Source organism: Dipodomys merriami, unplaced genomic scaffold, assembly GCF_024711535.1.
Source record: "Dipodomys merriami isolate MVZ:Mamm:240054 unplaced genomic scaffold, mDipMer1.0.p SCAF_7, whole genome shotgun sequence".
NCBI classification, from domain to species: Eukaryota; Metazoa; Chordata; class Mammalia; order Rodentia; family Heteromyidae; genus Dipodomys; species Dipodomys merriami.
The window spans coordinates 15,322,826-15,345,927 of NW_027206290.1; the positions used below are offsets into that span (position 1 = coordinate 15,322,826).

Here is a 23,102-nt window from a genome sequence, read left to right on the forward strand (position 1 = left end):
GTTAGTTTGAATAATGAGCAGGTTGCAAATTTGGACCAATGGGAAAATTTAGTACAAGTAAAGAGGAGACATGGATATAGTTCGACAAGGTTAGGAATCAGGATGTTTAAAATTATCAGTGTGTAGAAATCAAAGACATTGAGGTAGTGTTTTAGATGCAAGCAGCAAACAATAAAATTTCAAAAGAAATGGAAAAAAAACTTGAAAGCTCAAGCATGAAGTGTAAACATGGCTCAGACATCCCGTAACAGAATAGAATGAGTCAAAACTGCAGAGGCAGCAAGCGGGCAAGGTAGGCCTTCCCAGGGTGTCTGTCACCAGTAGCTGCTGTTAGAATGCCCACAGCCATACTGAGACCTGAAGATAACAAAAGTTCTGTCCTCAGAATGAGAAGACAGGTAAATACTATATTTTCTAGAAGAAAATTCATTACATAATGAAGTTAGAAAAATGATTAAAAATGAAAGAAGATAGGCTATCACAAAGAGGTAAACTTTGATTAATAATCTGAAAATTGTATTACTCAACACAATTTCTCACAACTATATTAATATTCTGCTATGTTTTATTTCCTATTCTCCATCCGGAAAAGTAATTTCTTTTAATTGTTGTAATATGAATACAGAATGTGGTGTGTGTGTGTGTGTGTGTGTGTGTGTGTGTGTGTGTGTGTGTGTGTGTGTGTGTGTGTGTGTGTGTGTGTGTGTTGTGTAGGTCCTGGCTCTTGAACTCAGGGCCTGAGTGCTCTCCCTGTGCTTCTTTCCTTAATGCTATCACTCTATTACCTGAGCAACAGCTCCTTTTTTTTTCTTTTTTCTTTCTTTTTTTTTCTTTTTTTTTTTTTTTTGCTTTTTGGTGGTTAATTGGAGACGAGTCTCACAGACTTCCTTGCCTGGGCTGCCTTTGAACTGTGATCCTCAGATCTCAGCCTTCTAAGTAGTGAGTGAACCATCAGCACCTGGCCAGAATGTATTCTTAAATTAAAAATAATTAAGAACAGTAATTTAGTATGGAGTAGCAGACTTATAGACTTATAAACTTACAGACTGCATGCAGAAAGAAGGTATTAGTTTCATACTCTCTTAAAAATGCTCCACTACTCCACAATTGGAATAGTAGATTCATTTATTCTGAAGTGAAATTATGCTCTCAGCTTTACTGTTACAGCTACTACTGTGAATTGACATGTATGTTTATTTACATGTGTGCATACATGCATATATTTTATGTGTTTTTCTGAAATCAGAGTGAGCTTAAGAAGCATCATCTTCCGTAGTGCAATTTTCACTCATGGCATGATTCCAACAAACAAACAAGATCCACATTTTACCTTAGAAACTTAACGTCAATGTAGACTCTCAGAAAAGAGAGTTGCTCCCAATTAAGTATGAAAGCAAAGTCAGAATTTTCAGGGCTATGCAAACAAATTTGACATGTGTGGTAAAGATGTTTTTATTTATTGTAGAATATGAGAGTCAATGATATATACATATACTCAGAACTGAAAGAATTTTATAGTAATAAGTCAGTTGAGTTTATATCTCCAAATTTGATTTCAACCTTAAGGTATGTAGTAGAAATAATTCATCTATGACCTAAGCAGGATGAAAATGTGGATAGTCCAGGCAAAGAAATCTTAAATAACATGACAACATAAATAGGAAATCCACACCTGATTCCTTATGAAGGGTCATAGCCAAAACACAGGCTCATTGAAAATATTGTGTAAGTGTAAGTGGAATAATTCAATCTCATGATTAGATTTTTTTGTGTGTGCCAGTCAGAAGCTTGTGCTAAAGGCCGAGGTGCAGTCTTTGAGCTATCTTGTCGTCAAGGCTAGTGTTCTATCACTTTGAACACAGCTCCTTTTCCAGCTTTTCAGTCGTTAATTGGAGACAAGAGTCTCAGGGACATTCCTGTTTGGGCTGACTTTGAACAACACACAATCCTCAGATCTCATCCTCCTGTGTCACTAGGATTATAGGCATGAGCTAACAGTGCCAGCTCATGGTTAGATTTTATTCCTGTTTCCCATGATATCTCATTGTTTATATGTAAATATGTAAATTCCAAAATCTGAAGAAAAAAATAAAAGCACAAGCCTGACACTATTCTTGTTTTGTGCATTTCAGATAAAGGATACTCAATTTTTCTGTTTCTTTAGGACCATAGATGGACAACAAATTTTAGTCCAAACTGTATACACATATAAATGTTAAAGAGAATCTTTCTCAGGTCTGCTGTGAAGGAACAGATTTTACCAATCAAGTTTAATTGCCCCTCTTTTTGATAATGAATTTATTATCTTTCCATCCATTTTTTTACCTCTGGTCCTGGAGGGCCAGGTGGTCCTTGGGATCCTGGGTCACCTGGTTGGCCCTAAAGGGGGAAGGGAATAAAAGTATAAACATTGACTTAATAAATATAATTAAAAGCAGAAATAGGCATGTGGCAAACAAAAAGTATGTATACCGCAAGGGTAAAATCAGGTTTTAGAGATTAAGTTGTAGCCATCATCATTTTCAAACCTATTTAAATAAAATGTGTTCTGAAACAATATTTATTTACTGTTGTTAGAAATTCACTGTTGCAACAATGAGAAGTACAAGTTGTCATGTCCAAAACGAGCTTTACAACGTTGGTGCGGGGGGGGGGGGAGAGGGGGGAAGGGGGGGGAAGGAGAAGGATTGGGATTGGGGGGGAGGGGGGAGGCTGGGAAGGGATGTGAAGGGTAAACAAAGGAGGAGGCTGCAATGCTTGGTAAGAAATGTACGCATTATCCTGCCCATGTAACTGTAACTCCTCTGTACAGTATGTTCACATATAAAATTAAATTAAATTAAAAAAAAAAAGAAATTCAAACACATTAGTAGTGTGCTCAAATCAAAAAATAAATGACAGTGTGTTTCCCAGAGATGGTTCAATAAAGGTTAACTCAACAAAGTAGGGAATTTTAGACAGGTCCTGCCACATAGAAAGTAGTTATAAAGATTAATCAAATCTACAAATCATGAATCATTTTTCCCTCACCTTTGCTCCTCCATTGGCTCATATCTGAAGTTTCCATTTTATTGTGATCTTTTTATTTGTGTTATTTTATATGTTTTAAAATATTCTTATATATTTATCATTTTTGAGGATTTTTCAGAAGCCAATTCCTGAGATTTATAATAAATTGTGATAGACTATAGGGGAAAGACAAATAGGTATAATGCCTGAATCAGAAAACACTAGCAATGTTCTACGATGTGAAAGAAATTGTAGAACTAGGAAAGAGATATGAAAAACAATTGATTACTTCCCTTCCATTAAACTTCTATATGAGCTTCTAATTTGCTTTAAATAGGTCCAGATATCATCAAATTTTAAGATACCATATTTCCCCCAACTTGAAGCACTGTTATCCCTCCTCCCTTCCTCCCCCCCCCCCACACAGTTCTCAGAGTTAAGGTACTGACACAAAAATGAAGACAATACAAATAATGAAATAAATTCTAGAAAAAGTGGTGCCAAGCTCATTGAAGTCTCCATTTACAATTAACAAGAACAAAAACTTATACAACATATACAACAGAGTCAGTACATGACTCAAACTCTAAAAATGAGACACTGCACCTACCTTTAGATAGTCTGGGGGTTCTCACTGCGGCCCCCTAGTGGCAAATTCCAACTAAGACGCTAACTACAAAGAAACGTCCTAGATTTTTGTTTTTAGATAAACTGATTAATAACCAAAAATAAATAAATAAACTATGAAATCATTTTATTCACCAATGAGAATAATTCTCTCTTTTGTAAAATTTTATTTGCAAGTTTTCTATGTATGTAAAATTTCCTTTATAATAACTGAGCTTTCTCTCTTTTTTTAATTGTCAAGGTAATGTACAGAGGGGTTTCAGTTACATGAGTTTCCCCTTCCCTCAATTTTCTCCTTCTTTCATGCTCCTTTCAACACTCCCAAGTTGTACAGATCATTTCCAACATATTGCCTTGTGTATATTGCTGTTGCATGAATGGATCAAGAAAATGTGGTATATATCTATTTATATCTATACATGAATTCTATGATTCCTTCAGAAAGAATGATATCACCCCATTTGTAAGGAAATGGAAAGACTTGGAAAGAATCATGTTAAGTGAAGTAAGCCAGACCCAAAGAAACATAGGTCCCATGATTTCCGTTATTTGCAATAATTAATATACACCTAAGGACAAACTTAGCAGATGAGCAGAACAGCTCAATAGCTATGTACATATGACCATATAAGATGATTCTAAGAAAAATGAACTCTAAGACGCACATAAGAGTTTTTTCTTCATTGTTGTTTAATGTACTATGTGATTTTTTTGTTTCTTTTGTATGTTCTTTCCTCTAGGGTGTATCCTCTGTTGTTACTGTATTTGATTTGGTAACCTGGTATTATATATACATTTAGTTGAATAAGGGAAGGGAAGGGGATCACAGAATAGCCAAGTTTTCAAGTAACTTACAGAATAGAAAAATCTTAAGTGAATCCTCTAGATAACAGAAACTTCTTGCTTAAAGTAAAAAGAAAATAATAATTGCCTTTTTTTCTTTCTGTCAGAAAGGAGGAGCATTTGTTAGTCATTTCAGAGTACTAGTTTGCTCTGTGCTCTCGATACTTGCAAAACAAAGCTTCTCTGACTCAGAATGCACAAAATGTCCAGGTCAGGTCATTCCTATATCTGGAAAATATTTTTCCATATTACAATATATTTGGAAAATATTCTTTCATTTGCGTATAATGTCACTAACATCAAAATCTTAAGATGAGGGAAAAGCAAAACTAGAACATATGGAGTAGGAAAGATCTCTGACTCTCTTTTTCCATGGCAGTAACAAAATGTTTAGTAGGCACTAACTTGTTAGAGTGTTGGAGATTATTTATTAATATGGTAAGTGATTCTGCATAAGCAATTTTTCATCAAATAAGTCTCCTTCCCTAATTAGAAAAGGTCTTCAGGTGAAATTTCCTTTGTATTAATAACATACAAATGAAAAAGGAAAGAGATAATACAAGATTATCTCACTAATACTAATTCATGAGCCTCTACCCTGTCAGAGGAAATACTTTTGCTCAACACAAATTCTTTCTAAGGGTGTGATACAATAACAAAAAGATCAGTAATCTCTCTACCAATGAGATTCCTTCTGACCTTAAAATTTGTTACAGTAGAATAGAAAGATATAAAATGACTAAACAAATGACTCATTCTCATCATTGCTGGCTCTCTGCACTGAAAGAATTTCATTAGCATTTCTTGTGATTACTTGTGAGTCTTAAGCTTAATTGTCTTAATTCACATAAGAAATTATATGCCATAATGATTAAATACCCAAGAATAGAACTGATGGACTACTGGAGGTGAGACTAGAATCTAAATCTTTCTCAGACAAGTAATTTTATATCCTTCTATAAAAATATTATCACTCCCTCGCCCACAGTATAACCCCTGCTTTCACTATATTTGATGTCGGTATAATTTGTGGAGGAGATGGGGAAAAACAAGTCGTTTAAGGATACAGGTGGACCTGTTGCAACAATGAGAAGTACAAGTTGTCATGTTGAAAACGAACTCTAAAATTTTGGTGTTGGGGGGCGGGGGGGGGGAACAATTGGGTGGGGGGGCGGGGGGGAGGCTGGGAAGGGATGTGAAGGGTAAACAAAGGAGGAGGCTGCAATGCTTGATAAGAAATGTACTCATTATCTTGCCCATGTAATCGTAACCCCTCTGTACAGTATGTTCACAAAAAATAAAAATAAAAATAAAAATAAAAATAAAAAATATTATCACTATAAATTGAATCAAAGAATAAGAAACTTTAAGTGGTTTGCTTAATTTAAGTATATTTGATTCTAGTTTTCTCAAATTAACAGCAAAGCATACGTGAATAATGAGCTCTTTTACTACTTGATATTAGGCTTATATACTATAACATATTGTTTCCTCTAATGATTATCAAATTGTAAAAACAAAAAAATAAATATTAAAAATATTAAAATTATTTTGCCAATCACTGTATATATCAAAAGTCTCTATTATGTGGTTTAGAATCATCCTTGAAAACATAGGTTTCTTAGTTATCTTCATGAGCTATTCTCATGCTGTATTTATGGGGATCAGAGACTGTGAAATTTAACTTCAGGACATAGCTGCTTGGGCTAACTTCCATTCATCCAGGGCAAATAAACAAGTAAAAGCAAAGACTGCCCTCAAATACATCCATGCTCTAATATTTAAAGTGAAATAATTGTAGACAAGATATGGAATTACCTAAGATGTCCCTCACTGGACAAATGGATCAAGAAAATGTGCTATATATACACAATGGGGTTCTGTGTTTCCACCAGAAGGAATGATATTGACCCATTCATCGGGAAATGGAAAGACTTGGAAACAATTATATTAAGTGAAGTAAGACAGACCCAAAGACATAGGTTGTATGGTTTCCTTCATTTGTCATAATTAAAATGTGCCTATAAATCTACTAGTAAACATAATGGATGGTAAATACAAACATATCACACTTGGACATGATATATTAAACAGGACTCTAAACATTCACACAATGAGACCAAACAAGGATATTCTTAGGTGAGGATCACAAAGGCTCAATGCATATGATCATATAAAATGATGTTTCCAGGCCGGGAAGGTGGCTCAGTGGTAGAGTGCTTGCCTTGTATGCATGAAGCCCTGGGTTCGATTCCTCAGTACCACATAAGCAGAAAAAGCCAGAAGTGGTGCTGTGGCCCAAGTGGTAGAGTGCTAGCCTTGAGCTGAAGAGGTGAGGGACAGCACCCAGGCCCAGAGTTCAGGCCCCATGACCAATAAAAAAATATTTTAAAATGATGTTTCTATTTCCAAGAAATGGAAACCAGAAGTTTTTTATTTTACCTTTTGTGTTTTCGTTTTTGTTTTTGCTTTCCCCCTTTTGTCGCTGTTTTTTGAATTCTGTACTTTTTATCTTGTATGTAAGTTAATTTGTTTGGGGGAAAGGAGGGGAAGTATAAAAATAGTGGAAAAAGGATGAAGTAATTCAGCTGTGATACTCATTAGACACTATGTTGAAAATGAACTGTACAATTTGGTGATGGGATCTAGAGGGAAAAATCTGAGAGAAAATGAAGGAAAAGGTGACACTGTTAAAAAAAGAAATGTACTCATCACCTGACTATGTAACTGTGACCCCTCTGTATATCACCCTTACAATAAAAATAAATTAAACAATAATGTGAAATAAGGGGTTGGTGGCATGGTCTCAGTTGATATAGTGTTAGCCAGTGAGCAAAAGTGGCAGTACTGAGTTCAGGTGCAGGTCTTGGATGAAAAACAAAGAAGAAGGAAAAGTAAAATGAAATAAGACTGTATTATTTTAAAGATTCTTTATAATTCAATGATCATAGGTTTTTTTTCTCTCTTAGTGATGGTAGTGCTTGTGAGTATTTGTCTCAGTCTAGATGAATAATCCCTAAATTTGTTCTTTTGATTAGTATAAAATACTGCCACTATTAAAAGTCACAAAGAATGGGCTACATAAAGTGCTTCTTGAGATGTAAAAGCAAACAATTCTGAGATGAGAGGGAGGATTTAAAGGTAGTACAATAAATCTCTGGGAAGTGGTTTCTTAATGTATATTTGAACTCTTGTTTTCTCTATAATCACACCATCTTTTGAAAGCTTTAATCAATATTAAAATCATAAAATTAATGTTAAACTTACAACTTGAAGTGTCCAGAAGTGTGAGATATATAATTACCTGGGTTTTCCCGGGTGTCCATGGACTATCTATGACTGGGCAACTTGCATAACAATCTGTGTCTTAATAGCTTTAAATGTACAAAATAAGAACAGCAATAGTACTAACTTCATAGATGTTTAATCTTTAGAATACTGCCTAGTACTTGGAAAATCCTCAATAAATATTAGCTATAGTAGTTATTACCATTTTATAATTCAGAGATAGATTTTCAACTCATGCTTTAGTGATTTTATTTAAACTATCATAATGATTAAGTAATTTTAGTTTTATATGGGGAAGAGTTATATTAACTACCATATAGGGTATAGTTTTCTTTTGACCAGCTGATGCCCAAGGGAATTAAAAGATTTGTGTCCATAGAGTATGACATAGTCTCGTTTTTCCTTCAGAATGCCTCCTTCATGATACTGATACTTGGAAAAATTTAAAAATTCATTAAGGTGCCTTGTGTTTTCCAGCTTAAAAGCCCATTGCTTCATTTAAATATTATCTGTAATAGACTATTGGGAGGAATAACAAAACTAAAATCTTTAAGGCACAAAGAAACATGGCTTTGCTTAGGATAACAGATGGCCCCCTAGTTGGAGGAATGTGCAGTGAAAACATGAGAGATGAGCTGTAGTTTCAAATTGTGAAAGAACAAGACTGGTGGGCTTCTATCTTACTTCTTATGGCCGCCTAGGAATTATAAAAACCTATGCAGTGACATACATTCTGTTAACCAGAAAGAACAAAGCTGAAGTTCAAACCTACTGAGGGTCCTGGCTTTCCTCTTATTCCTGGTGGTCCTGGCAAACCAACAGTGCCCTAAAAGAAGAGAGCATACAGGGAACGAAAGCTATTATACCACAAAAAGGCAAATACACCTCTACTTGCAAATTACTGCAGACATTTACAAGAATGTTCTAAAGAATCTGAGAAAAAACTTGTTTTAAAGAAGAATTGAAACAATATGTCATATCCTAACAAAATACCTTGTTAAAATAAGTACTTTTGCCAGGTACCAATGGTTCAGACCTCTCATTCATTTATTCAGGTGGCAGAAATCTGAGTATTGAAGTGTGAAGGCAACCCAATATAAAAATCCATGAGACTATTGCCAGTTGACCAGCAAAAAGCCCCAAATCCAACTGTGGTTCAAATGATACATCACAAGCCTTGAGCAAAAAAGCTGAAGGGATAGTACCCAGGCCCTGAGTTCAAACTGCACTACTAGTGTGCACACACATATATACACACACATGCATGCACACACACTCAAATACACACTATTTTTAATTTATCCATATTTATCTAAAATTAAAAGTATGGCTGGGCTTCAGTGGCTCATGCCTGTAATGCTAACTACTCAGGAGGCTGAGATCTGAGGATTGCACTTCAAAGCCAGCCAGGGCAGGATAGTTGTGAGACTCTTATCTCCAATAAACCACTCAGAAAACCAGAAGTGGTGCAGTGGCTCAAGTGGTAGAGCGGTAGCCTTGAGCTGAAGAGCTGAAGGATAGCGTTCAGGCCTAGAGTTCAAGCCTCATGACTGACAATAAATAATCAATTAATAAGTTAATTAATTTAATTAAAAGGATAAATGTTACCTTGTCTCCAGGGTACCCTGGTTCTCCTGCTTCTCCTAGAATGCCTTGTTCACCCTGGAGAGAACAATTTCATACAAAGATACATACTTGTTTTAAATCTGGCTTTATTACAGGAAAGTCAGTATTAATAGTGCAAGAGATAACTTCTCTTTACTTCCTACTACTAAAAATTAATACAACTCATCACACAAATTAGACTCTATAAACAAAAACAAACTAGTTTTTTTTAACTTCTGTTAACTTGAAAGGTAAAATAAATAGGATAAAACATTTCTATGATAAAGTTAATATTTAAATCACCTTATCACCTTTGATTCCTGTTGGTCCCTTACTCCCTGAGAGGCCCTAAAAAAGAAAAGTAGTATGTTGTGATATCTGGAGAAATTAAAGGGAAATACCCAATATGCAAATAGAATTATACCATTGGGCCAGGAATTCCAGAAGGTCCAACTGGTCCTGATGGGCCAACACTGCCCTGAAAGTATTAAGAAACATATCATTAATCATTCCCTAGGATTAGAAAGAGGCTGTGATAAAAAATTAATTAATTAATGAACTCAGAGCAGTTCATCTTGCTAAGATCCCACATGTGTCTTTCTTGCTTCACAAGTTCCTCTCCACATTTTTAAGTAATGCCAATCTTTGAAATGTCAATCAATCCATGTTCTATCATTAAGATTTGTTTATACTGGTTTTGTTCCCTACTTTGAGTTCCTATGTTAACTTTCCAAGACTTTCATCATGCACTGGTTTTCCAAATGGCTAACATCTCATGAAATATTGTAGTGCCAGTCTTCCAGGAAGCATTTAATAAATACTTCAATTTTATGGTAAGAAGTAAGATCACTTTATTCAAAATTGAACAGAATGGTCTCTCCAATGAGAGGTGGAATGAAGCCCTGGTGAAACAGTTCAGGAGAGGCCATGTCATCTTGGACTCGGGGCTCTGTGTAAGGCCAGGACCTAGGATAAGGATGTCCTATCCTCTGTAATTGTGGACAGACCCTGGGAAGTGATGGGGTCAGCTTGTCAGGATTTATGGAATTCTTCCTCCCCAGTGTACATGACTTGTCTTGGATTTTTATTTCACCCATTATTTAGCCAGTATTTATTGTGCTGCTACTATGTGCCAGGCATTGCACTGATTTGGTTTTATGATTGGAAATTTGGAGAAGGAAAAATTTACTATGGTTTGGGGGAATAAACTGAATAGCAAGCAAAAAGTACTATTCCTTTGTGCTTATCTGATTTATTCATCATGAAATGATACTTTTCAAGCATAATAGGTACCAGACATTGTAATTGTTCTAAAGAAACAAAGACGAAAAAGACAATCTCTATTGTTAGGGTTCAATTTAATGCTCCAATGCCTGGAAAATAGAACTACCACTATAATTTCCTACAAATCAAGATATAGAAAATATTCCTTTAGCTTTGAGAAAAGAAAAGAGAAAAAAAGCTCAGTGCCCTGAGTTCAAAACCCAGGACTGAACTCCAAGATAGCGACACAAATATCTTTTTTCTTTCTTGCTATTGTTTCTAACGTATTTATAGTGTACCATGTGATTTTTTTGTTTCTTTGTATATTCCTCCCCCACGATATAACCCCTGTTCTCACTTTAGTTGATGTCGGTACCCTGCATCTTGTATATACACTTCTCTAATTCAGGGAGAGGAAGGGTAAAAACAAAATGCTTAAATAAGGATACAGGTTGACCTATTGTAACAATGAGATGTACAAAACACTATGTTGAAAGCAAACTTTACAACTTCAGCAGGGAGTGAGGGGTAGTTGTGGGGATGGGAGGGAAGGGATGGTAAGGGGAAAACAAAGGAGGAGGCAACAATGCTCGATAGGAAATGTACTCATTACTTTGCTCATGTAACTGTAACCCCTCTGTACAGCATTTTTACAATATAAAACATAAAACAAAACAAAACCCAGGACTGGTAAACACACACACACACACACACACACACACACACACACAAATATGGAGAATGTCACCTCTTTGTAGTAGAAGCTAAGTTTCTTAGGCTTAGCATCCCAGGTCCTCTCTATTTAGCACCCATCACCACTGCCAGTCCTCATCCTGTGAATTCGACTCCTTCCCAGCATTTCTATATTTCTCTTTCCCTCAAATCATACACACTAGCTATAGTGGATTACTTTCCACATGCTCTGAGCTTTGAAGATAGGGTTATTCGTGCCAGAATGTCCTTCTACTGCACTGCGTGGAGACCATGCACCACACTTTCTCCCTGCTTCCTAATCTGTGCATTCTGTATGAACAGCAGCATTAACTTCATTTATTCTTCATTTCCTAGTTTCACACAATAACTTATATATAATAAATTTTGAAACAGAGCATGGAATAAATACTCATGGAATTATCTTACAGAAACAAAATTTAAAACTGCAAATCCTAAAGTTCCATCTTCTATAAACTGAAAACATCTATAACAGTCCACATTTATATAATGCAAATTTAATAATGGAAAATATGACATCTTTACTTGTGGCTAAGTCTAAAGTCTGTGAAATATAGTCCCAACAAGTTTAATCCTGAAATATAGAGTTGAACCAAAGGGTAATATTTTCCAACCTAATAAATATTGTATGTTAACATGTCATTGCTTATAATTTCAAAATTCTCTCAGTAGGAAATACTCTTACACTTACAGAAGCCAGTACATCCAAAGCTTATGGCTTTAAAACATTACATTAGAAAACACTGGAAATTATACAGAAATAATCTGTAAGTATGAAACAAAGTTTTCACAGAGAAAACCTTTCTTTGTGTACTATCATTCTGTCCAAAAATATAATATTTTTAAATTTTGTTTAAATACCTTGCTGTGCTTAATCTGGCATTTTCAAGTAAATGTACTACTAACATATAATATCCTATTTAATGTCATCGTGACTCTAAAGAAGAATCACAAAATTGTTAAGTATTGGAGATATGAAACACATGTTATAAAAGATTCAGCCAAACGGAAAATACAAAGTAAAACTGAATGATGTAGAAATTTCCAGGAACCACCAAGCATTTTATGGAATGTCACAAGTTGTATGGAAAATCTATAGCTTCTGCAAGCAAACCATGATAGTTGATAGTGGTTTTCAGCTTACAAAGTTAGATTGAGGGTCTTTCAGTGTTCCCCTCCTACTATAATCCTCTTGCATGAGAAGATGGAATCTATAGAAGAAAATTGTTATGACATAGGAGCTTAGTTTGAGGATGCCTGCAATATAGTAGTAGAGGCAAAAGAGTCACACACATAGCTACAAATAATACCGAACTTTCAAGGTAAATTAGGTCAAAGAAAAAGACCTGCAGCAGAGGTTGAAAAACAGCAGCCACTGGACAGTGACTAAGAATTCCTATGAGTAAATGGTGGAAAGGACTGAGTTTCACATTGAGCTTTGTGATCAGTATCTACCACTCTCACGGCAATGATCAGTCACTCCTGTAATTCAGCAAAGACTAACAGCTGTCTACATGGAATAAAAAATAGATAAAGTAACAGCATTTCTTGAAAAACTGCATGACGAAAGGAATGCCTGAAGACAGTGATTACAGCTCTGGTCAAGTAGACAAATTCACTTCCTTTTCGTTTGATCCTGACTCCACCTCACTATTCTTTCCATTTCCCAAGCATTCACTTCTCCCCTATCTTCTGGATATATGAAGGTGGCATTTTTCTGCCTCGAGAGTTCTTTGCTCTTTCCCAGACCTGTGTCATTGACACACAATCTTGAAGATAAGCTTAAAAACTGTTTTTGAAGCCTCCATACAACACCACAAATTGTTACTTTCTTTATATCTTTTCATATACTCCACTACAGCAATAATCACAACATCTGATATAGATTATTTTTCTTTATGCCACTCGATTTTTTACTATTGCCCTACACAGGAATCTTAACATGCTTGAATTTTAGATTCAGTGCAGGGTGTGATGTTTGGTGTTCAATATTGCTTTGATTTTAAAAAATGAGTGTCAAAATGAAAGTAATAATACCTTCTCTACAACTCATTTAGGCACAAATAAGATACATATGCAAAAATAACTTCAAAAGCATAGAGTACACATTTTTAAAATGTTAAATTGTTTATTATCTTTGAGCAGTTGTCCAAAGGGGTTTGGATTCAACATGTCTATTCATGATTCAGTGCAGCTAGAACATCATCTTCACTAGTGCAGATGAAGTGAAAATTACAGAACTGACTGCTAGGACCTTTAGCCATTCCCTTTTCTGTAGACTCCCTTTCCACTGATTGAGGAGGAAATGGAGAGAGATTGCAGAAGTGCAGTCAGTTGTATTGAACACTGTTATGTGGCAAGCACTGTACTAAGTCTTGAGTTGAAAGATCAATAGAAATTAAACTTAAAAAGGAAAGTAACTACGTGAGATGATAGACATGTTAATATGCTTCACTACACAAACTACTTTACTGGCTGTTCTCTAGAACGTCATATTATAAATATCCAAAAGACACAATACAACTTTTTTGTGTGTGAGTGTGCTGGTCCTAGGTCTTGAACTCAGGGTCTAGGCACTATCCTTGAAAATTTGTTCAAAGCTAGCATTCTCTCACTGGAGCCACAGTTCTACTTTTGCCTTTTGGGAGGTTAATTGGAGATAAGAGTCTCACAGAGTTTACTGCCCAAGCTGGCATCAAACTCAATCCTCCAATCTCAGCTTTCTGAGTAGCTAGGATTACAGATGTGAGCCACCAGTGCCCACCTTACAACATAATTTTAAAGATCATATTAAACAGTAGTAAATTAAGCAGAAAAGTAGAGGTAGATGTCTCAGGTTGATAAATGTGCAAATTCCTTGTAGCAAAGACACTGCATGCTTCTGAAAACTGAACAGTTTGGCTTTAATGCATACAGTGTAGGTCTTCAAGATACAGGTAAGAATCCAACTGGGCAAGCCTTGTGCAGAAGCTAAGCTGATCAATTTAGTGTGATACATTAAGAGAAATATCAATTAGGGACATCTTTGAATGTAACTCCTTCACCTAACTACCTTCCCTTCCATGGATAAGACCTGATTATTACCTATAATATTAGCACTATTTAAGTCCTGAGAAAACATACTATTTCATTCCACCTTACATAGACTTCTCATAAAACTCTAAATAAAATCTCAATCTATAGTCAGCATACATTCTAAAATAGTGTGAGTTTTAAAGAGATTGTATTGTACAAAAGTTAGAAATTGGACTCTGACTTTGATCATCTGGCTTCAAATCTGGGCAAATACTTAAAACCTACCTTGTCCTGAATGGTTTTCAGCATGAAATGACATAATAATGTGTCTAGCACATAGAAAATACTAAATAAATGTCAGGGACTAATGCTAATTTTACAATTACTACTAGTACTACTGATGCTATCGTCATGTAAGGTATAAATTTCATAGACTCACTGATTCTAATCCTACACTCATGTCATCTGAGGATGACAATTTAAAACTTTTCAACTACCAAGTAGCTAAGATTATAGGCTTTAACATAGCACAATTCTAATAAGTAAGCCCCTGACTTATTTCTTAGGTCAAGTCATTACTTTGTGCTTTGGGAAAATTAAAGCTAAGAGGAAGAATATAAAAATTTGAGTCAGAATACTTGTGTTCATAATAAAAAATATTGAGGCTCCATTTTATGATGAAGAACAATGGAGCTTTAGTTACTTCTTATATATAAAGCAAGCTGTAAATTGAATTTTAAGGAAAATCTTACCCCTGCTACTGGTTATGTCAACTTTTGTATAGATACTGGTAGCTTACTGTTTAGATTCTATTCTTCTTAATCTTTTTATGTTTCATAAATATATGTCAGTCCTGCTTCAAACTCATTGGAATGTTAAAGCACATGACTCTAAAACTTATATATTTGCTGTCTATATTCGTGTCATAAATAATAAGCTTGGCTGAGAGGAATATACTTATGAGGTTTTATTGTAAGTATGTCAACTTCAGTTTGTTTACTAAAGTAAATATGTAATCACATATCTATTAGAATGTTACATATCAAGCCAACACTGTTTTGAAATCTAATGAAATAATTTTATTCAACTGTGAGGTTAATAAGCTGTATAAAATTTGGGTAGATAGACAAATAGTCACATGTGCTTTTTTATCTAATAAATAGATTAGGTATTAAAATATTCAATGCCACTGATGAGCCTAACTTTTACTTTTGTTTAGGATGTCTTTCCTGGACACTAATTTATTTGCATTACATGAATTAAAATCCAAATTTATCAGTGCTTTTTGTTCAGACCTCTCTCCAATCTGGATCTTACAAAAGACTATCTCAGAGAAAAGAAATCGGTCTTCTGTGTCCTATATATGTTTTCAGTATTTAAGTTTGAAATCAAGGCTTTGCACCTGCCAGGCAGGTCCTTTACCATGTGAGCCACTCCATCAGCTCTTTTTACATTGACTGTTTTAGAGACAGAGATTTTCACCATCTGCTCAGGCCAGCCTGGATCAAGAGTCTCTGATTCAAGCTTCCTCTTATAGCTGAAGTGACAGGTGTGTGATTGCTCAGGCACTGACAGAGAAAGAATCTTACAAACTCACTGAGAAAGAGTCTCACAACTTTTTTCCCAGACTGGCCTCAGATTGTGATTCATTGATCTCTGCCTCCCAAGTAGCTAGAATTACAGACTTGATCTAACACAGCCAGCTCCTATAACATAAACTTTTGATAAAACTAAGTCTCACCTGGGACCTTCTAATGATCAGCTGTAAATACATAATATCCATAAATTATTTTAGCATATCATAAAATATGATTTTTTATACAACTCATTTCATATCTGGCAGAAAAAATACATTTGAGCAAGGTAGACATCCAACAATGGCACTAAAACTATTCATTACCCTAAGTTTAAAAAACACATCCAACAAATACATTGAACAATAAAATCCTTCATAAGAATGACATTTGGTGATACTCACTCTAAGCCCAGGAAATCCAGGAGGACCAATACCACCTAAAAGTCCCTATTGTAAGAAAAATGAACAAAATATATTAATTATGACTCCAAACTCAGTGTACTTTTTGTATATGAAGATACATATTTCTAGGAAAGAAGCTATCAAAATTTGCTACAGCTAAATCTGGGAACACATCTACTTAAAACATTTTCCTTAGCCTGGTGCTGGTGGCCCACATCTGTAATCCTAGTTCCTTAGGAGGAGATCTGAAGATTGAGGTTCAAAGCCAGCCTGGGTAAGAAAGTCTGTGAGACTCTTGTCTGCAATTAATCACCAGAAAACTGGAAGTGGTGCTGTGATTCAAAGTGGTAGAGTGTTAGCTGTAAGCAAAAGAGCTCAAGGACAGAGCTCAGGTCCAGAGTTCAAACTCTATAGCCGATTAAAAAAATAAAAATCCTGAGAAGGGCAAATCTAGGGCATAAATAACAGCCTTCAAAAGTGACCTTGTCTCCATGTTTTTGACTACTAGGAATATCATCTTAGCCTAGGAGGAAGAATACTCTGTGGCTCCTCACATAGGAAGGAAATACTCATCATTATTAGAGACACAACTAATCTCTGTAATGTATGACAAGCCAGTGGCCAGCATATAGAAGGACATTTTTCAGAGGGTTTAAAGCACTCTTGTTTCAAAGTATATTGTTTAAATTTTCTAATTTTATTTTTATATATAAAACAGAAATAATATTAATTTTAACTGCTATAAAGATTGTAAACAATCAGCGTTCTACATTTACATTATGGACATAGCACAGGGTACTCTCATTTTGCATTTTAAATTATTTCAAAACAAAGGGAAAATATTCAAACTAAAAATATCCAGCTGCACTTAAAGAAGCATTCTGATATATTTTAAATAGGGAGAAGATTTCAAAAAGAAAGTTTGAATATTCTAAATGTCTAGTCACAATAGGGCTGTTAAAAAAGCAAATAGGGAGGGCTGGGAAGGTGGCTCAGTGGTAGAGCACTTGCCTTGCATGCCTGAGGCCCTGGGTTTGATTCCTCAGCACCACATAAGCAAAAAGAAAACAAAAAAGCCAGAAGTGGCGGTGTGGCTCAAGTGGTAGAGTGCTAGCTTTGAGCTGAAGAGCTGAGGGACAGCACCCAGGCCCAGAGTTCAGGCCCCACGACCAGACCTCCCCCCCCCCCAAAAAAAAAGTCAAAAAGCAAATAGGATCATTTCACACTAAATGTGCAAGCACACAAGAATAAACAAGTGGTATTGTTTTTAAAGCCCAAGTTAATATCTCATTAGGCTCCAAATTGGAAGCTCTTCAAAATTGTGGTCTAGAAAAAGATGGTAAGTACTCTACCTCAAACATTCAAGGTTTATTTGTTTGTTGGTTAGTACTGGAGTTTGAACTCAGTGCTTCAAGCTTATTCAGCTATCTTGCTTGGTGTGTACACTATTACTTGAATCACACCTCCTCTCTTCCTTTTTGCTGGTTATTATGATGGAGTTTCATAGATATTTCTGCCAGGAATGGCCTCATGGTTCTTCAGGTTTCACACAAGTTTTTAATGATCTATTTGGAAATCAGCTCTACTCCTGTGTTGTCTGCTATGCTTTATAATATACGAAAGCTTAGCTCACTAATTGTAAGTTGGACAGGAACAATGTTCAAACTCTTTACCATGTCTATTTAAATGCCCAAATATAGGTACTACTCGCAATTTAGGCTTTAAGGATTTTGTGTGTGATTTGAATTCACTTTAAAATCTTGCTAAAACAATGTGCGTATGACATAGAATGGGGATAGTTACCAGATGTTCTTTGAAGGCAAAATGTGATGCTATTTCTATGTAGTATCCATAAATGTCAACCTATTGTCATTCTTTGAAAATATAATTAATTTAGAATGGTAAAGTTTCTCAATCTAAACATCAATATCAAAGAAGATCTTTCAATAAAACATGTTTTCACCCAAAATTTGTATAAAAGTCGATATTGTGTCCATGTATTTTAATTGTTTATTTAGCATTCACACTTTACCTGATCAAAATAATCAGTTTTAATGATTGTCAGCATAGACTTGTCTAAAATAATTTTGGCTTATTTCCCCTGTTGGAAAATCACAAATTGGTTTAGAAATGCTAGCTGATAGTGTTTTTGTTTGTTTGTTTGTTTTTGATTTTGGTCCAGTCCTGGGGCCTGAACTCTGGGCCTGGGTGCTGTCCCTCAACTCTTTAGTTCAAGGCTAGCGCTCTACCACTTGAGCCACAGCGCCACTTCCGGTATTTTTCTTTTTGCTTATGTGGTGCTGAGGAATCGAACCCAGGGCCTCATGCATGCAAGGCAAGCGCACTACCACTCAGCCACCTTCCCAGCCCCCGATAGTGGTTTTTTATTCCCCCCCACAAAGGCCATTGTAAGGATGCATGCACAGTCTCTTTGGAGTATGACAGGTGTGAGCTCCAAGACCAGATCCTCACAGTATACTCACAGGACTGCCATCAAGCCCAGCAGGGCCTCTGTCTCCAAAGTCACCTGGGAAGCCCTGACACAGAAAAAGAGGAAAACGAGGTTAAAGACAAAATATAGGCCGAATTCATTTTCATTGTATTTTCTAATAAGGAATTTGTAATATTAAACGTGTATTCCTTAATGCTTAAATTGGAATGTGATAGTTTTTTTCATTACCTTTAATTGATTTTAGAATTTTATATGCATTAGAAAATATTTTGACACTCAGGTAATAGAGAACACTAAGGAAATAGAGAAAATGTGTCCATCATTTCATAAATAACTGAGTGATAAGGAACATAGCCACAATTTCTTCATAGTCAATGCATCGATCCTCTCTACTCTGTCACATTGACCCTATTCCAATGTGCTGTAAATATTAGATTGTGATGAAGACTATGTATCTAGTCTTATAGAGACACATTTCATCTTCACAGTAGTTCTAGTTAATGTATACTAATGTCATTATGTTGAAGTTGAAGAAATTAGAGAAGTTAAAACACTTGCATGGGGGCTGGGGAGGTGGCTCAGTGGTAGAGTGCTTGCTTTGCATGCATGAGACCCTGGGTTCGATTCCTCAGTACCACATAAGCAGAAAAAGCCAGAAGTGGCACTGTAGCTCAAGTGTTAGGGATAGCCTTGAGCTGAAGAGCTGAGGGACAGAGTCCAGGCCCAAATTTCAGGCCCCAGGTCCAACAAAAGAAAAAAGAAAAGATCAAGTAAAAAAATTAATTAAACTGTTCAGTAATAATAAAAGCACATCATTAGAGCCAGTCACACACATGTAATCCCAGACATTGGTAGGGAGGGACAGGATTCTGAGTTCCAAGTCCTTCCAGGCAAAGTTAGCATGTGTCCCAATCTTAAAAACCAAAAGATTTAAGTTATGAGCTGTTGGGTTTAATCCCAAGACACACACACACACACACACACACACACACCACCACCACCACCACCACCACCACCACTACCACCAGCAGCAGCACCACCACCACCACCATCACCACCACCACCATTAAAAATCTCATTTATTTAGAAAGGCTGCATTAAGTAATCCTATGTTCCACTGATTGTCAAAAATTACTTTTTCCTTCATAGAAATATAAATGAATTGTTTAAAAGATACTACTTTAACAATATAAAACAGGTAATGTTTCTAAAATATAGTTAACTTATACTAAAAGCATAGTTTTTCTTATTCTGTCAGGAAAAGGTAGTTGGGAAATCACCTGTTTACTTAAACATAAGGTGACCATACATGTTTTAAAGTCAACTGAAGTTCAAGGAGGCATTGACCTGGAGAGTCAAGTTCTATTGTTTAATGAGCTTACAAATCTGTATCACATTCTATTCAGTATGATCTAATGTGGAAGTATTTTTGAGGCCCAGATAATAAAAAAGAGGAAACATACTGCAATAAATCGGAAACCTTAGAGATGATTTATTTTCTAAAGATAGAGTGTAAGTAGGAAATTTCAGTGCAACAATTAAGAAAAAACACACTGCATAGTTTCATTATTATGAAATGTCCTGAAAAGGTAAATCCATTGAGATGCAAACCAATTTGTGGTTCCTTAGCAACTTAGTAGTGATGTAAAGGCCAAGGACAACTAATGAATGAATTACTGGGTTTCTTTGGGCAATAAAAATAATCTAAAATAGTATGATGGCTGCACAACACTGTGAGTATACTACAAACTATCAAATTATACACACTGCAAGAGCAAATATGGTATCTGAATTATGTCACAATACAGTTGTTCTTAATTAAACAAAGAATTAATTAGTCTGAAAAGGAGCAGGACCAGCAAATCTCTTTTGGGAACTCACTGCCAGGTCCAGTTGGAGAAGCTGCTCTCTGGCTCAGTTTGTCCAACTGGAAGGGGCTGGAATGAGTCTTAATTCCTAATGTTTAGAATTAGTTTCAACTATGTGAATGAGCTTGACCTCTGAAGTGTGGATCAAAATCTGCCTTCATGCTTTATATCCTGAAATGTAACACTTGTTGGGATTATGTGTCTATGAAATCCTGCTCTGTGAGGATTTCTTCCAACTTATCATCTGTAGTTCATAGGCTGTTGCACTTCTCAGATTCTATTTCAATCTTGTAGACAGAATACATTCAATGTCCTAGAATGTTCCATACATTTTGTTACACTACCATTAGTCAAAGATAGTTACTGCAGATTATACTGTATAAACTTGAATCTAGAGAAAACATTTTCCAAACAAAATGGTAGAAACCCTTAAAATTATACAATTTCCATAATGCTGTAGTAACAGAAGTGCTGCTTTTTACTATCTTATTGACTATGACTTTTTCTGAGAAAGTCTATAAATTTTCTACAAAATGTATGCATCAGCCATGAGTGTGCAGTAAGTGCAGTGCCTATGTAAGATGGTTGTGAGCCAAGTATAGACACTAATAACAGATGTGAAACAGAAGCACTTCATATTCTGAAACTCAGACACCAGGATTAGAAGCCAAGATACAGTTTACTTCAAATAGACTCTTCTAAGAGAAAGCTATATGAGAAAGAAGGGACCTTCCTTTCTATAGTTAGCAAGAGAAGTCCAGGTGACTTGAGTGTCATTTTGCTCATCACCCCAAGGCTCTGATATTTTTGTCTTTGTAGGAAAGAAAACTGAGTGTAGTCTTGCTCTTTGTTTAACTCTATTTATTGCAGTACAGAACTAGAGATGGAACCACCAACCAAACACTTGTTAGGCAAATGCTCTACCACTTGAGTCAACCCCCAGGCTTTGTCAAACTTTAAAAGTAATATAATTTGATTACTTATAATTTATTGTGGGCACATGTGAGAAGTTCCTTTGGGAAGGACCATGTATATCTTGGCAGCAGTTTTCTAGGTATTATGGAGAGTAAATCTGATTTTTCTGACTTATTTTTTTAAAAAATTCTGGCAAGTCAGTTCTGCAATAAACTTTCAGATCTTTGGAGCCACATAAACTTGTATTGCCAACTTAGTACAAGAAATACTACTGATTAAATAAAACTGAGAGCCCTATAAACATGTTCTGAAGGCAACTATATAATTTCCTGATTGCTACACTTTGGAAAATTTGTACTAAAAAGAAAACTACTTGAAATTAAGTGACATATCTGAAATCTACAATGATCAAAGAAAATACAAATACTCTTTCCATACCTCAACTATTTTTCTTCTGCAGAATTATTTTCTATCATGACTCAATGCATAATTTACGATTTAAAGAAGCTTGCTCATATAAGATATGCTCCAAGGAGCTCCTTAAATATAAATCATGTAAAATAGAACATGTAAATCATGTAAAATAGAGCATGTAAATCATGTAAAATAGAGCAGCACTGCTAGGTGTTTAAGGAACCCTGACTAATACAATCTTCTAGTTTCTAGTTACTTGGTATTTCTAGAGAATGAACTTCTTAGTGTTCACAAAAAGCAAAAAGTTAGATAATAGCAATCTCTTGTGCTTCTCTATCTTCATAGGAAGATAGTGAGAGTACTTAGCATCCCAAGGGTGTTTTGATTGATTAATTGATAATGGTATTGCTCTAATTATAATATGTAAAAATAAGAAAGAAGGGTAAGAATTGTAATGCTTCAATATCTTAAGGCATGCATATATGCATAATGAAATAAAATGTAATCATGATTACATGATTAGTCATCAGTGGCTCATGCCTATAATCCTAGCTACTCAGGAGGCTGAGATCTGAGAATCACAGTTCAAACCCAGTCCAGGAAGGTAAGTCTTGTGAGACTCTTATCTCAAATAACCAGCAAAAAGCAAAAAGTAGAGCAGTGGCTCAAGTGGTAGACCACTAGCCTTGAGCATAAAAGCTCACAGATACTGCCTACATCCTGAATTCAAACCCCAAGACCAGCACCGAAACCCAAAACAGAGAAACATGCAAAAAACTACAGTGATGAGTGAAGATGCTAAGAATTTGAAATCAAGGACAGCTTAAAAAAAGAAGAAAATAGAATCTCATGAACCACTAACCTAACACCAAGAAATAGATGAATTTATTAACATGCCTCTTTTTAAATACTCTTTGTGAAAACATAACAAATTCCTGACAAAATAATCATACTTCCAACTAATGGTCCTAATTTTAAAAAACAAGAATCATTGTGTGACAAATATCAACTAAATCTGTGAATACTAGGTAAACAGAGTATTTTATTAGGGAAAAATTCTCTGAGAAGTAAGATATGACTTAAAATGTCTTTT

The 23,102-nt window shown here is 35.4% G+C and overlaps 1 protein-coding gene across 1 annotated transcript in view; it reads right to left on the reverse strand.

The window, feature by feature from the left end:
- Col24a1 (collagen type XXIV alpha 1 chain) overlaps positions 1–23,102 on the reverse strand; it is a 286,389-nt gene that overhangs the window by 205,621 nt on the left and 57,666 nt on the right. The window contains exons 12-18 of the mRNA XM_070007045.1: positions 18,844–18,897; positions 16,361–16,405; positions 9,797–9,850; positions 9,676–9,720; positions 9,376–9,429; positions 8,540–8,593; positions 2,326–2,379 (exon numbers count right to left, since the gene is read on the reverse strand). Coding sequence (XP_069863146.1) covers positions 2,326–2,379; positions 8,540–8,593; positions 9,376–9,429; positions 9,676–9,720; positions 9,797–9,850; positions 16,361–16,405; positions 18,844–18,897 — 360 coding nt within the window. The remainder of the gene's footprint in view (positions 1–2,325; positions 2,380–8,539; positions 8,594–9,375; positions 9,430–9,675; positions 9,721–9,796; positions 9,851–16,360; positions 16,406–18,843; positions 18,898–23,102) is intronic.